A 12,572-nucleotide genomic window follows, 5' to 3' on the forward strand; every position below is an offset into this window, starting at 1 on the left:
TCACGAAGTGCAACAGAGCATTTTTAGCTTTGTACTTTCGCTTTACAAATGTATAAAGTGTCCCTCACATCTGCCATGGTGCATTAAAGGGGGATGGGAGACACACCACAAGCACAGGCAGTAGTGATGCATAGTTTAACCCAGAGCTCTGACCCACAACACAGTGAGCGGAATAATAAAGCGCTGGCTCAGGTGAAGTTCTGCACATTCATCTGCACTGGCACAAACGGAAAAGAACCAGACCACACCAGATACATATATTTTTTGATAGTATATAAAAAGTATATTGGAAATGTATATTGTAGCATTGCATTGTGGGAGGCATCAAGATTTGATTGCTACACATACAGTCAAACAAACAAACAAAAATCCCAAAACTTCAGAAAATGCAGACACTATAATTACTTATTAAAGGACCCATATTATGCTATTTTCTGATTTATGTTATAATGTTGTTTCATCATCAAAGCTATGTTTTGTTTCATTCATGTTTTACTCAAAAATCTTGCATATTTAGGCTGAGTTCTTCTCTCGAACTGAAAACACTCTCTGTGCCACCTTGTGATGTACCACTTCATGACATCACATGGTGGCACAGAGCATTTTGAGTTACGGAGATGAAGACAGATTAAAAAAAAACATGAATAATAATAATAAGAAGAAGAAGAAGAAGAAGAATACATTTTGTGAAATATAGGAATGATAAAATGAAAACATGTCCCATAACATTTCTGAATTGTCCCCATGGGAAAAGAGAACCCATCTTCAGATTTTGGGCTAGGCTTGATCAGGACAGCCTTAGCTGGAGAATTTTACCTATTGTGCATGTATGGGTTAGTGTGAAAAACCAAAAGAGTGACAAGAAGAACCTCAGACACAGAGAGAATATGCAAACTCCACACAGAAAGGCCTCACACCACCAGGGAGTAAAACCCAGGGTCTAAGCGGACCGTGCCATTGTGATAAATGATACCAAAAACCTGCTCTGTAAGCTTTTCCTTTAGGTTGGTGCTCATGAGTCCCCAACGCTCCTTTGCGGTCACCCATTGCTCCTGACAGGTTACTCCAGTATCTGAAGAATGGTTCAAATAGTACATTCAAGGGGTACAGTCAAGGAGCCTTATGTAACTTTTTGGGTGAGAGATCCTCTAGCTCCTTGGAAATTATTAATCTGTTTGGAAAGTTTCACAGATATTAAGCTCACCTGCAGTATCTTGCATTTATTTGAGTTTTTATTGATGGTAAGAATGCCTTCAAAACATATTTTTTTACTGTGAGCAGGTACACCCCTCCACGGACCTGTAACTTAGCCTGGTAGCGTTACTTGCTCGGAGATAGATAACTAAACAAAGTCAACTTTTTTGCTACTGAATTGTATACATTGTGTTTACTCATTTTATTGCAACTTTAACCTGGTAAATTTGCAGCTTTCAGGTTAAAAACACCTACATCTACGTTTGTGCTGCCTTCAGCGGCCTCTGCGATTTCAAGTAGTTGGTAACATCGCACAAGACTGTCCTGATCACCGTTAGGTGTTTCTGATTACACACACCTGGCTGCAGGAGTGGAGTTTGAAGTGTGGATACCCGTTAGACCAATCACACTGTTCCTTATACCTCCACAGCCTTACTTGAAACCTGGTTGCAGCCACAGTTTTGGTGTTGAGTCCCACTTTAATGCCACACTGTGCAGCATTCCAGACAAAGGAATAGTAACACTTTTGAAAAAAAACTGCACTCAGGATTAGTAAGAACTTAATTAAAGGGTTAGAGTTAGAAGTTATAGAGTATTCGTTGATTAGTCACTTACACTGAATGATTTTTAATTTTAAAAAATTAGTTCATCGTGCTTTATTAAGGCTAATCAGGAGGAGTTATAAACCTGTTATGTAACCAGTTATCCTCATGAATAAATCAAATAAGAAACATGAAAACAAACCACCAAAACCACCAGCAATGTCCTCTGCATGTTGAACTACACTATTTTCCCACGCCTCTCAGTCTTAACCTCCAAAACACCAAAGTTCACGGCCATGTTACGTTCGAACAAAGAAACCAAGAGAGAAAAAGAGTTGCTTTTGAACGGCCAATCCCACACGGGCAGAGGGCAGGAGGGGGGCGAGTAAAATAAGCTCTCCAAAATCCTTCAAGGTGACGCTTTGATGAGGTGTAGCCCGCAGCGCTGTCTGGGCCAAGGCTGAGCAAAACACATAGATTACACCAATACAAGAAACACAAATGAGGAGCTTAAAAGGACATGATCACAGTCTGACATTTGGTAAGAGCAGGAATGAGTCAAGCACAAATAAAAGATATGATGAAGCTGGGTAAGTTATTGAAAAGGGATGACTTGATAATATGATTTGCAAGCTTTTAGAAAATGAAGCAGCGGTTTCAGATCACATTAATTCATGGAGGAAAGAGATCAGTGTATGACTGTGGGATTCAAATTAACTGGGCTTTAAATGAATAGCAAGTATATTCTTAATGTTTTGACAGCAATACCAAAAGCGGATATATTTTGTAGTAACATGATTTGGGAGTTTGCAGCTTACAAAATTATAAAACAATGCAATTTTCAACTATTATTCTGTCACATATAGAGTCATATTTTGAACATGTGCAAGAAACATGGGCTAATAGTGGAAATTATGTGTTGTTATGACTAATTTAGTGTATTTTAGATTCTTTTTCAGACCAAGGTTTAGTTTGTTTTCATACCTGTCAGCTGGTTTAAAGAGGTTTTGGCCCTGTTTTCCTACCAGCGGAGGCAGGACGACAGCGCCATCTGCAGTCTAACTTCTTCAGGACAGTATCCCAGGTGTGTGAGAGTAAAAAAGCCCCCTCATCCCAGTTTATTCTCACACACGTGGGATACTGTCCTGAACAAGTAAGACTGACTAAACCTTGGTCTGAAAAAATTATCTTTTAAAATAAAAAAGGGCATCTGACATAAAACCTGCCATCCACTATTTGGGTATCAATCATTTCATTATGCAAACAGTAACATCTGATACGAGTAATCTGATTTCTGAGTGAGTAATCTGATTTGAAGTGAGTAATCTGATTTCTGTACAGATTCAACAAAGAAAATGGGACAATTGACAACAAATGTTAGACGGGGTATTACACTTCTATGGGGTATTAACTGCTAACACATAACATATTTAGATCACCATATTATTGTTTGTAAAGTTTCGCTTTTGATGCTCTCAGTCTCCCCTCCTTTTGCTCTCCACCCTTAGTCACTCCCCCTTCAGAGCACTGTGACAACATAATCAGCATACATCCCTCTAATGAAACTACTGCACAGGTTTGTCAAGTTAATGTCAAGTTGTTGTGGACAGTTTTGTATCATGTTCTTGTAAATTTATGGAGAATTGTCGTGTGGGAGCATGGGTAACGTAGGCTTGTGGGCAGAGCATTGGAGAGAATCTTACAGCTAACCATAAAGAAGTTTTGAAATCGGCCCAGGAGAGATCGCTAAATTACTGAAACACGCATGGACGACATCTAAAACATCTTCAGGCATGTTTTTGACAAGAGAACAACGTTATTACATGGTAGAAAATTTTAGAATTTTGCATAAAACCCCTTCTTTAAAATGCATTGCACTTCGTCTTCCAAATACATCAATTACTCTAAAATTCACTGACAGACGTTTTTGATGATCAGATTTATCTTGTGCATGTAAACACACACCAGAAATCAGAACTATTGGGTTATCTCATGATCATTGTTATTATTGTTTTTACTGTCCCTGCAAATGTACATTGTTGCAGTCTATCTGTAATAGCACTTATGGACTGTTTGTGGAGACTATAACATAATAATGTATTCTGCTCGTGTCCTGTATTTCCTTATTGAGTGGAAACGTGTCTCATTTTAATGCAACTGTCCCTGGACTTTGTTGCTTCTGTAAAAACTAATGACACTATATATAACATGTGCAGCAGGCAGTGTAAACAAAAAACTGTCCTCAAAGCTTAATGTATAAAGACATAACAACAACATAAGTACAAGGAAATATAAAACTGTGAATTATTCAACAACAGATAAACTAGTGCCAATGACTTGAATTTAAGCATTTATACAGATAGTAAAGGGTCTTGCTTGTATGAAGGGGCTGCATTCTGCCCTATAGAACTGACATACTGGTACATTACTAAATAAATAAATAAATAAATACATACATTTTAAAAATCCCCAAATCTCACCAATAATAATGCATACGTTACTTCTCCTACTTCTTAACTAACAGTCAGTAACTCCCCACGTTCAAACCCGGTGAAGTGTCTTGCCAAAACACAACATCTGCGATTAAACGACGACTTTACAGTTTATGGGTTATCGCTCACATGCTCAAAAACACCGTCTTTGTCGCAATTATTGCATTTCGTCAGGTAAAACAGCTTGATTACAAATGCCTGCTTTTCTTCTGTGATAGGGCTGTTTGAAGTTTTAAATAGTTAATTACTATAGCAACGGGTGTCATTTTTCACAATTCTGAAACTCATGGATTGGGTCCCAAATTAAGTGTAACCAAAACATATGTAGAGTGAGTGACATGGATCTGATTAGTGATACGTCATATATGTATACAAGATTTTGGGTGTTAAATACAGGCTTGCTCAACTTCCATCCATTTTCTTTCGTTTTATCCGGAGCCGGGTCGTGGAGGCAGCAGTTTCAGCAGGGAAGCCCAGGCTTCCCTCTCCACACACACTTCCTCCAGCTCTTCCGGGAGAATCCTGAGGCATTTCCAGGCCAGCTGAGAGACATAGTCCCTCCAGCGTGTCCTGGGTCTTCCCCAGGACCTACTCCCAGTGGGACGTGCCCGGAACACCTCCCTAGGTAGGCATCCATGAGGCATCCGGAATAGATGCCTGAGCCACTTCAACTGGCTCCTCTCGACGTGGAGGAGCAGTGGCTCTACTCCGAGCTCCTCCCGTGTGACCGAGCTCCTCACCCTATCTCTAAGGGTGCGCCCAACCACCCTTCGGAGGAAACCCATTTCAGCTGCTTGTATCCACGATCTTGTCCTTTCGGTCATTACCCAGAGCTCATGACCATAGGTGAGGGTAGGAACATAGATTGACCGGTAAATCGAGAGCTTTGCCTTCCGTCTCAGCTCCTTCTTTACCACAACGGACCGATACAGCGACCACATCACTGCAGACACTGCACCGATCTGCCTGTCAATCTCACGCTCCATCCTTCCCTCACTCGTGAACAAGACCCCGAGATACTTGAACTCCTCCACTTGGGGCAGAGACTCTCCACCCACCCAGAGAGGGCAAGCCACCTTTTTCCGGTCGAGAACCATGGCCTCGGATTTGGAGGTGCTGATTTTCATCCCAGCCACTTCACACTCGGCTGCAAACTGCCCCAGTGCCTAGTGCAGGTCCTGGTTCGATGAAGCCATCAGGACAACATCATCCGCAAACAGCAGAGATGAAATCCTGTGGTTCCCGAACCAGACCCCCTCCGGCCCCTGGCTGCGCCTAGAAATTCTGTCCATAAATATAATGAACAGAACCGGTGACAAAGGGCAGCCCTGGCGGAGTCCAACATGCACTGCGAACAGGTCTGACTTACTGCCGGCAATGAGAACACAGCTCCTGCTCCGGTCATACAGGACCGGAGCAGCCCTTAGCAAAGAGCCCTGGACCCCATACTCCCGGAGCACCCCCCCAAAGGACACCACGAGGGACACGGTCGAATGCCTTCTCCAGATCCACAAAACACTGGTTGGGCATACTCCCATGAACCTTCGAGGACCCGATGGAGAGTATAGAGCTGGTCCAGTGTTCCACAACTGGGACGAAAACCACACTGCTCCTCCTGAATCCGAGGTTCGACTATGCTCAACTTGCTTATTTAAATTTCTTATAGTATGCGTTTTGGTGTGCTTAGATATCTCGGTATCCCTAATTGTGGCTCTTGGGAAATATTTCTGCAAGCTTTGGGTGGACTAAGGGGTGGGACATACAAAATATGATAAAATATTAATAGCACATTTTAAATCTAGGTCATGATTTCAAATTTTACCAGTATTCATGTACAGTATACCACAACTCATTTATATATCTATAGTTTTAAAGGTGCTGTCCCTGAGTTTTACAGATCTAAATGGTTTGCAGTGGCCCAAAGTTATTCCTCACTTACCTTATATATTCTGAGCATCCGCCAAGTTTATAAGCACTTTTCACAGCTTTTAGAGGCCAGAGAAGAATTTTGCCATCAAGGTAATGCTAACAACAACTAGCATTCCGACCACGCTATTGCAAATAAAATGCTTGATAATTATATGCAGACAGCACACAACAGACTTATTTTGACTTCAAGAGCTACTTATATAATATATGTCAAATACATGAAAAAAATGGGTATAGTCCCTTTAAACTGCCTTTAAAATGTTAAAACATCACTGTAATAGGTTGAATAATAAAGGAGGATACTAAAGTTTTGTGTCTTTGTTTTATTTTCCCTGTCGCTGCACTGTACAGACTGCAGCAGGGAGCTCTTCTTAGCTAAACCACTGAATAGTTAATTACAGGGTTAGCATCAATCTACTCCATTCATTCACTGTTTAATCAGCTCATTCACCGTTATATTGCATGTGGACTGATATTTCATGATTATATATACATCGCTGTGACATATTTTGGTCCTAATGATTCTCAAGGTGATGAAAAACAGTTTATACTGACAGGATGGATAATTTATGTAAGCACTTTATTACATACAGCCCTGTGTAAAGAACAAAAGCAATAACATAAGAACAACGTGTCCACTAATGACCATTTATCATACTGAAGAAAGAACAGGGACAATTATGCAAACATGGCAAGGCTCAAGGGTGCAATCAGAGAAAAAGCAAAGCACAAAGGGATTTATTATAGAAATCTGACCTCTGATTTTTAGACCAAGGGTCTCCAACCTGAAGCTCCAGAGCTACCAGAACCTCTCCACCCCTTTCCAAGTAGCTCACCAAGGGATTTATGAACTATACATATAGTGAATAACTCAAATTTGATGAATTATCATTGTAAAAGTATCATTTTGATGTCTAACTTTGTGCACTAATAAATGGATGATGGTTTATGTTTTATAGGCATCTAACTGTCCCCATCTAAGCCCATCTTACATATACTACTAGTTTCTTATGACCACTAAAATACGTAGCTCTCTGGCATTTTTGTTTTTATAAAAGTAGCTCCCTGGAGGAAAACGGTTGATGACCCCTGCTTTAGACTTAAGTGCCCGAGGTAATGAGTGGTGTAAACAAATGCAATGTGAAATCTTTAAATGTTCTACTACCAATCAGTGTAGCTCAGTAAACCTGAAAGCCAAGATAGTAATTCACAATGAAATACAATCCAAAACATATGCTTTGTTTTTTACAATCTGTAAGAAAGATATACTGTACAGTTTTAAATAACCTTCACTTCAAATCCCATGTAACAGGTGTCTCCAAGCGAAGTCTGGTTTCCTGGAATGGACCTGTGCACCCTCTGCTTTGTGTCATGCAATTTAGAGGAAGTGAAAAGCTTTCACTTAAAAAGCTCCTCACATGAAGCAGTGAAAGTGCCAATTCTTCAAAGAGGGGACTGTGCTTGAATGTTAAATATAAAACATCTCAATCGAAAATATTCCAAGGTTTGGCTTTAACTTTCTGTCTCCATGGCATCAAGTAGATGGTGTCAGTCTTCAGAAATGTTACACAGTGATGCTGCACTGATTTTTGCAAGAAACAGTTGTTCATATTATTTAATAAAGTCAACGAACATTTTGGCCCAAAAGATGTGGGAAGAGTAACCAAAACTTTTACTCAAGTATGGGCTTCATTACCTCATATTAAATATTAATCCTGAAGTAAACGTATGGTATTATTATTACTAGGACTACTGTTATTATGCTGTTGCTACTTACTATTTATCATTCTTTAATTATGAATTTTATTACCACTTATTTCTGTAATCTTTGTTATATTGTAATGCGTCCACACCTTGTAGATCAATATAGTTTCTGCAATCATTTACTGATCCTATGTAATAAACTGCAGGAATCATATCTGAAAACATTTGACATTGTAATTAAATGAAACGCTGCAAGGGTCACATGATAACATCTTTATTATTAGTTCACCAGTGTTTTACAGTTAAATATCTCTCAATTTTATACACATCACATACTTAAAGCGCGACTCAAAATCACCACATGTTTTAGCACAGAACACAAAAAATAGTTACATCGTCAAGGGAAGATCACCGTGGACATTGCCGTGGAGAAGGAGAGGAATGACTACACGAGAATGTAAACAAAGAGTTTTGAAATGGTGACAGTACTGTACACAACACACTTCAGTTCACATACATATTGCTTGATGACAAACACGTAATTTACGTCCTAGCAGCCACAGCGGGAGCCTGTTGTTGATCTGTGGACTGCAGCTGACGGCCCAAGTACTCCCTATGAAAAGACGAGAAACAGAGGGTTAGACATGTAAAAAAAAAAAAAACCCAAACAAAAACAATATAGCAGTGTGTTCAACCCTTGAGTGACTGGAACAGCTTTCACAGATTTTGAGAATAGGCTATACATTGGTTCCAATATCAGTATCATGATAAGGGACGATATTTTTGCTACAGGTTTAATTCTTTTTTGAATAGAAAAAGAAATCGAATAGAAGAAAGAAGCTAAACAGCTGACCGATAATAGAAAAACAAATTATATTCGAGAAAATACATTTAAGTAAATCTGGCATATTCATTTTAGTATGTTAAAATATTAGATAAATAATGGTTATATGGAGAAAACTGCTACACAAAAATATGATTTAAAGGTGTATTCTGTAACTTTTCTGTTTGAGGGTTCACCACCTGCTCGTCCTCACGATGCAAGTGTTTTGCTTTAAATGTTACACAGTATGTCACTAAAGTTGTGAATCTCCATGGAGACGAGGAGCGGACACACTAGATCAGGTTCCAGGTCTGATTTATGGAGAGCCAGAGTCGACTCACGGTAAAAATGTTTTAAGAAATGTTATAAAAAGATGTGTACTTGGATAAATAAGTTGAATACCATACTGTGCAACATTTTGGGCAAAGCAATAGCATCTCCATGGAAACAAGTAGCGTACCCGTTTGCAAACTTATATAGTGCATCTTTTAGTTTTTACAATGTATGCAAGGTTTGAACAAGGTTGACTTGTTTTTGACTTTCATAAATGAGCAGTAAAAAAAAGCTGTAAAAAAAGTAAACCTGCAAACCTCAAAAGATTACTCTTTAACCCCACTACATCAAGTCTCTTCATAACCCATCATCTTTTAAAAATATCAGACAACTTCTATTATGACCTAAAAAACAAGATGAAACACCATTTAGGTCAGCGCAGATTTTCTACATCTTTTCTGATTCAGAGTGCTTCTAAAGACCCTCAAAATGGCCACACGTATTAAGAGAAAAACAGTGAAAATGGCGCACTAAAAGAGAACATGTCAAAAACACATTAGGTAACACACTAAAAGCAGGGCTAAAATTGGATGCATTTTTTTTGTCCATGTACAGTTCGCTCCGTAGACTTTCATAGTACGCTTTGGCCTGACTTTGGGGGATGTGAGGCGTTTAAGGTCATGGGAAAAAAAAAATTGGAGGAAGTTGCGCTGTTAAAATTTTAATTATGGCGACCTTTCAAAAACGAGGAGATGAATCGCTGTATCAACCACAGAGAAGGGAGGGACGGTCGATCGCTCATTTTAAACTGTTTAGAGCCGTTTAGTGAGGAATTATAAAGCTGCACAATACAAGCGCGGGGAATATGACGATCTAATTTGAATATCAAAAGCATTCAGTATGATTTTGGACTGCACTGTGTAACTTTACTGGTGAAGGGTCTGCCACGTTCTCGTCTTGGTGGAGATTAATGACTTTGCCTGGAGTGTTCCGCAGTATGGCATTAAACTTATCCATTACTCATCTATCTGTGTGCGACAAGCAGTTGATGCCACTACGCCAGGTTACAAGTAAGTTCTCTGGAGATGCAAGCAGATTCATAGAATGTATGTACACCTGTAATTTAATAAAGGCAAGTTTGATAAGAGCAATATTTATAATGTGGAATGTAACAAGCAAAAACATCTCCATAGATACAAGTAGGTAGCAGATTCTCCACTAGAAAAGTTACATAGTGCACTTTTAAGTAGGCATCAGGTGTCAAAGCTGTGCAAATGTCTGAAACATGCTTATAATTAATGTAAGAGAAGAATAAGCTGAAGATTTGGGATAGCAGCGAACACAAATTCCCTGTTTACAACGTTTGAAAATGGGAAAAATGTGGTAATGCCACTTTTAAATGGACCCTGTGTTTGTAGAAATGCTTAATTAATAATGATTTTTTGTAATTATGTGTCTTACTAAAAAAAGACAAACCAGGAAAGTGATGTACTGGAGTTTCTCATAGCTGAATACCACGCATTACCAAAAGCCAATTAAATCATGTTTTGTCTTTGGAGTCTTTCTGTCTGCTACTCCAAACTGCATGTGTTATCACAGGAAACACATGGGAGTACATGTCATCACGCTTGCACACACACACTACATCAAAACTGGGACTAAACCTAGACTAAACCAAAACTAGAACAGGACCAAACCAAGTCTACATTAGGATTACACTATAGGCTGAAACTAGGAACAAGAGTGAACAAATACGAGCCTGAAGTAAATCATATAAAGGTCCTATATTCCACAAAATTTACTCGTTACCTCATCAAAAACATACTTATCAGTCTGTTTACATCTCTTCAAAATGCTCTGTTCCATCTTGTGAAGTCATGAAGTGGTAGTTTTCCAAGTTAACAGCTGCCTTTTACATTTTAGTTCAACAGAGTTTGGCAATTCCAGAGCTGAAATGATCCAAATGATTCTAGTGAAGGTGTATGGAGTTTAAAAACACAGTGGAGCACTTCCTGTATTAGCACATGACATCACAAGGTGGAACAGAGTGTTTTCTGTTCGAGAGCACAGCCTAAATATGCAGGGTTTGTGTGTTAATGATGAGTTAATGTGTGAATGAAACAAATCACAACTCCAGATATGTTTTTGATGAGGAAACATTATAACATAGATCAGCAAATAGTGTAATATGAGCCCTTTAACATGCAGAAAAATACCATTCGAATGTTATTTCTGTTTTTATTTGACTTAAATTTAACCAGTAAGGAATCGAATGGCCTTTGGGCATTGGTCATAAATATTATTTGGATGGCAGGTACACTGGGAAATCTAGACACATTTCGAAAATCAAACCGTGGCCTTGCTCAAATATATGTCCGGTAAAATGCAATCTAAACTGGCTATTACTTTCACCGTGAGGCTATCTCCACAATATTGAAGTTTAGAGGTGGTTCAAATACGGGACATGCAACCTGGATGTTCCCATTTGCGCAATCAAACTACAATATATGATTTAGTTTGAAACCATTATATATAATTTGCATTTTATGCAATGACATTCTGGACGAGCTGCTGCACAGTGGGGACAGTGGCTCATAATGAACTAATGGGGTGAGAATACAGCACTGGTGATACTATAAATCTCCTAGAAATAAAATTGGTGCTGGGCATGGAATGCAATCGAAATCGCAGTTTGAAAATAAATCTTAAAGGCTGCAACTTTGGAAAGTAGGGTAGCACCACAAACAACAAAATAGCCTATCTAAAATCTGCTAACCCTGTAGTTTAGATCTGTACAAACATGCTCTGAAATGTGATTTTTTATTAGTTTGTCAGTTCATATTTCAATCTTTTGGTCAATTCTTCTGTAGGCATTTAAAATATAAACTTCAAACAAAATCCTATTATAAAAACATAAATTGCAAATCAAGTTGCAATCGTAATGCTTGTCACGAAAAAACAACAAAAAAACAACACAATTTGATATTTTTCCCAGATCGTTCAGTCCCAGTGCTAAGGGGAAAAAAAACAAACAAAACTATCGAGCTCATACCTGCTGTGAAGGAAGATGTTATATTATGCTAAATCAATTTTTACCAATTAGTATGCCTCCATTAGTTGTCAAAAGTATCAAAAATCTGATGCTAATCGATATTAAAACTAGCACTGAAACAAGAAACTCATTTGAATAAGTATTGATCACACAAAAATCACATTCACAGGACAGAAATGAACCTTTCCTGAATCACTTTAGAATAATCTTGAGCTGTATCTGAACAAGTATTATACCACATAAACTAGTTTACGCCTACCTCCTGAGGGATTACACAGATATATAACCACATGGTAATATAAAAGAAAGTACAATTATTTAACATTCTATTGTCTAAATAAAGAATGTTTTTATTCTCATCATGGTATCGGAATCAGTATTGCGTATCGAGTCTTTTCCTTAGTGTCAAAATCGGGTTTGAAATGCTAGCATCACGAAGACACTAGTCTCCATTAAATCTAGATCATAGGTCGATATTTTGGATGGACACGTGATTAATTAACACGTGATAATTAGTGCAATCAATCAATAAGAGCACACTGCTCCAATGTAATTACACTGCT

General features: G+C 38.6%; 1 protein-coding gene across 2 annotated transcripts in view; it reads right to left on the reverse strand.

Moving 5' to 3' along the window:
- Positions 1-8,119: 8,119 nt before the first annotated feature.
- atp6v1h (ATPase H+ transporting V1 subunit H) overlaps positions 8,120-12,572 on the reverse strand; it is a 30,823-nt gene continuing 26,370 nt past the window's right edge. For both annotated transcript variants that reach the window (XM_033982330.2, XM_033982329.2), the window contains one exon: positions 8,120-8,474. In XM_033982330.2, coding sequence (XP_033838221.1) covers positions 8,405-8,474 — 70 coding nt within the window. In that variant the 3' untranslated portion in view covers positions 8,120-8,404. The remainder of the gene's footprint in view (positions 8,475-12,572) is intronic.

Source organism: Periophthalmus magnuspinnatus, chromosome 17, assembly GCF_009829125.3.
Source record: "Periophthalmus magnuspinnatus isolate fPerMag1 chromosome 17, fPerMag1.2.pri, whole genome shotgun sequence".
Lineage (NCBI taxonomy): Eukaryota > Metazoa > Chordata > Actinopteri > Gobiiformes > Gobiidae > Periophthalmus > Periophthalmus magnuspinnatus.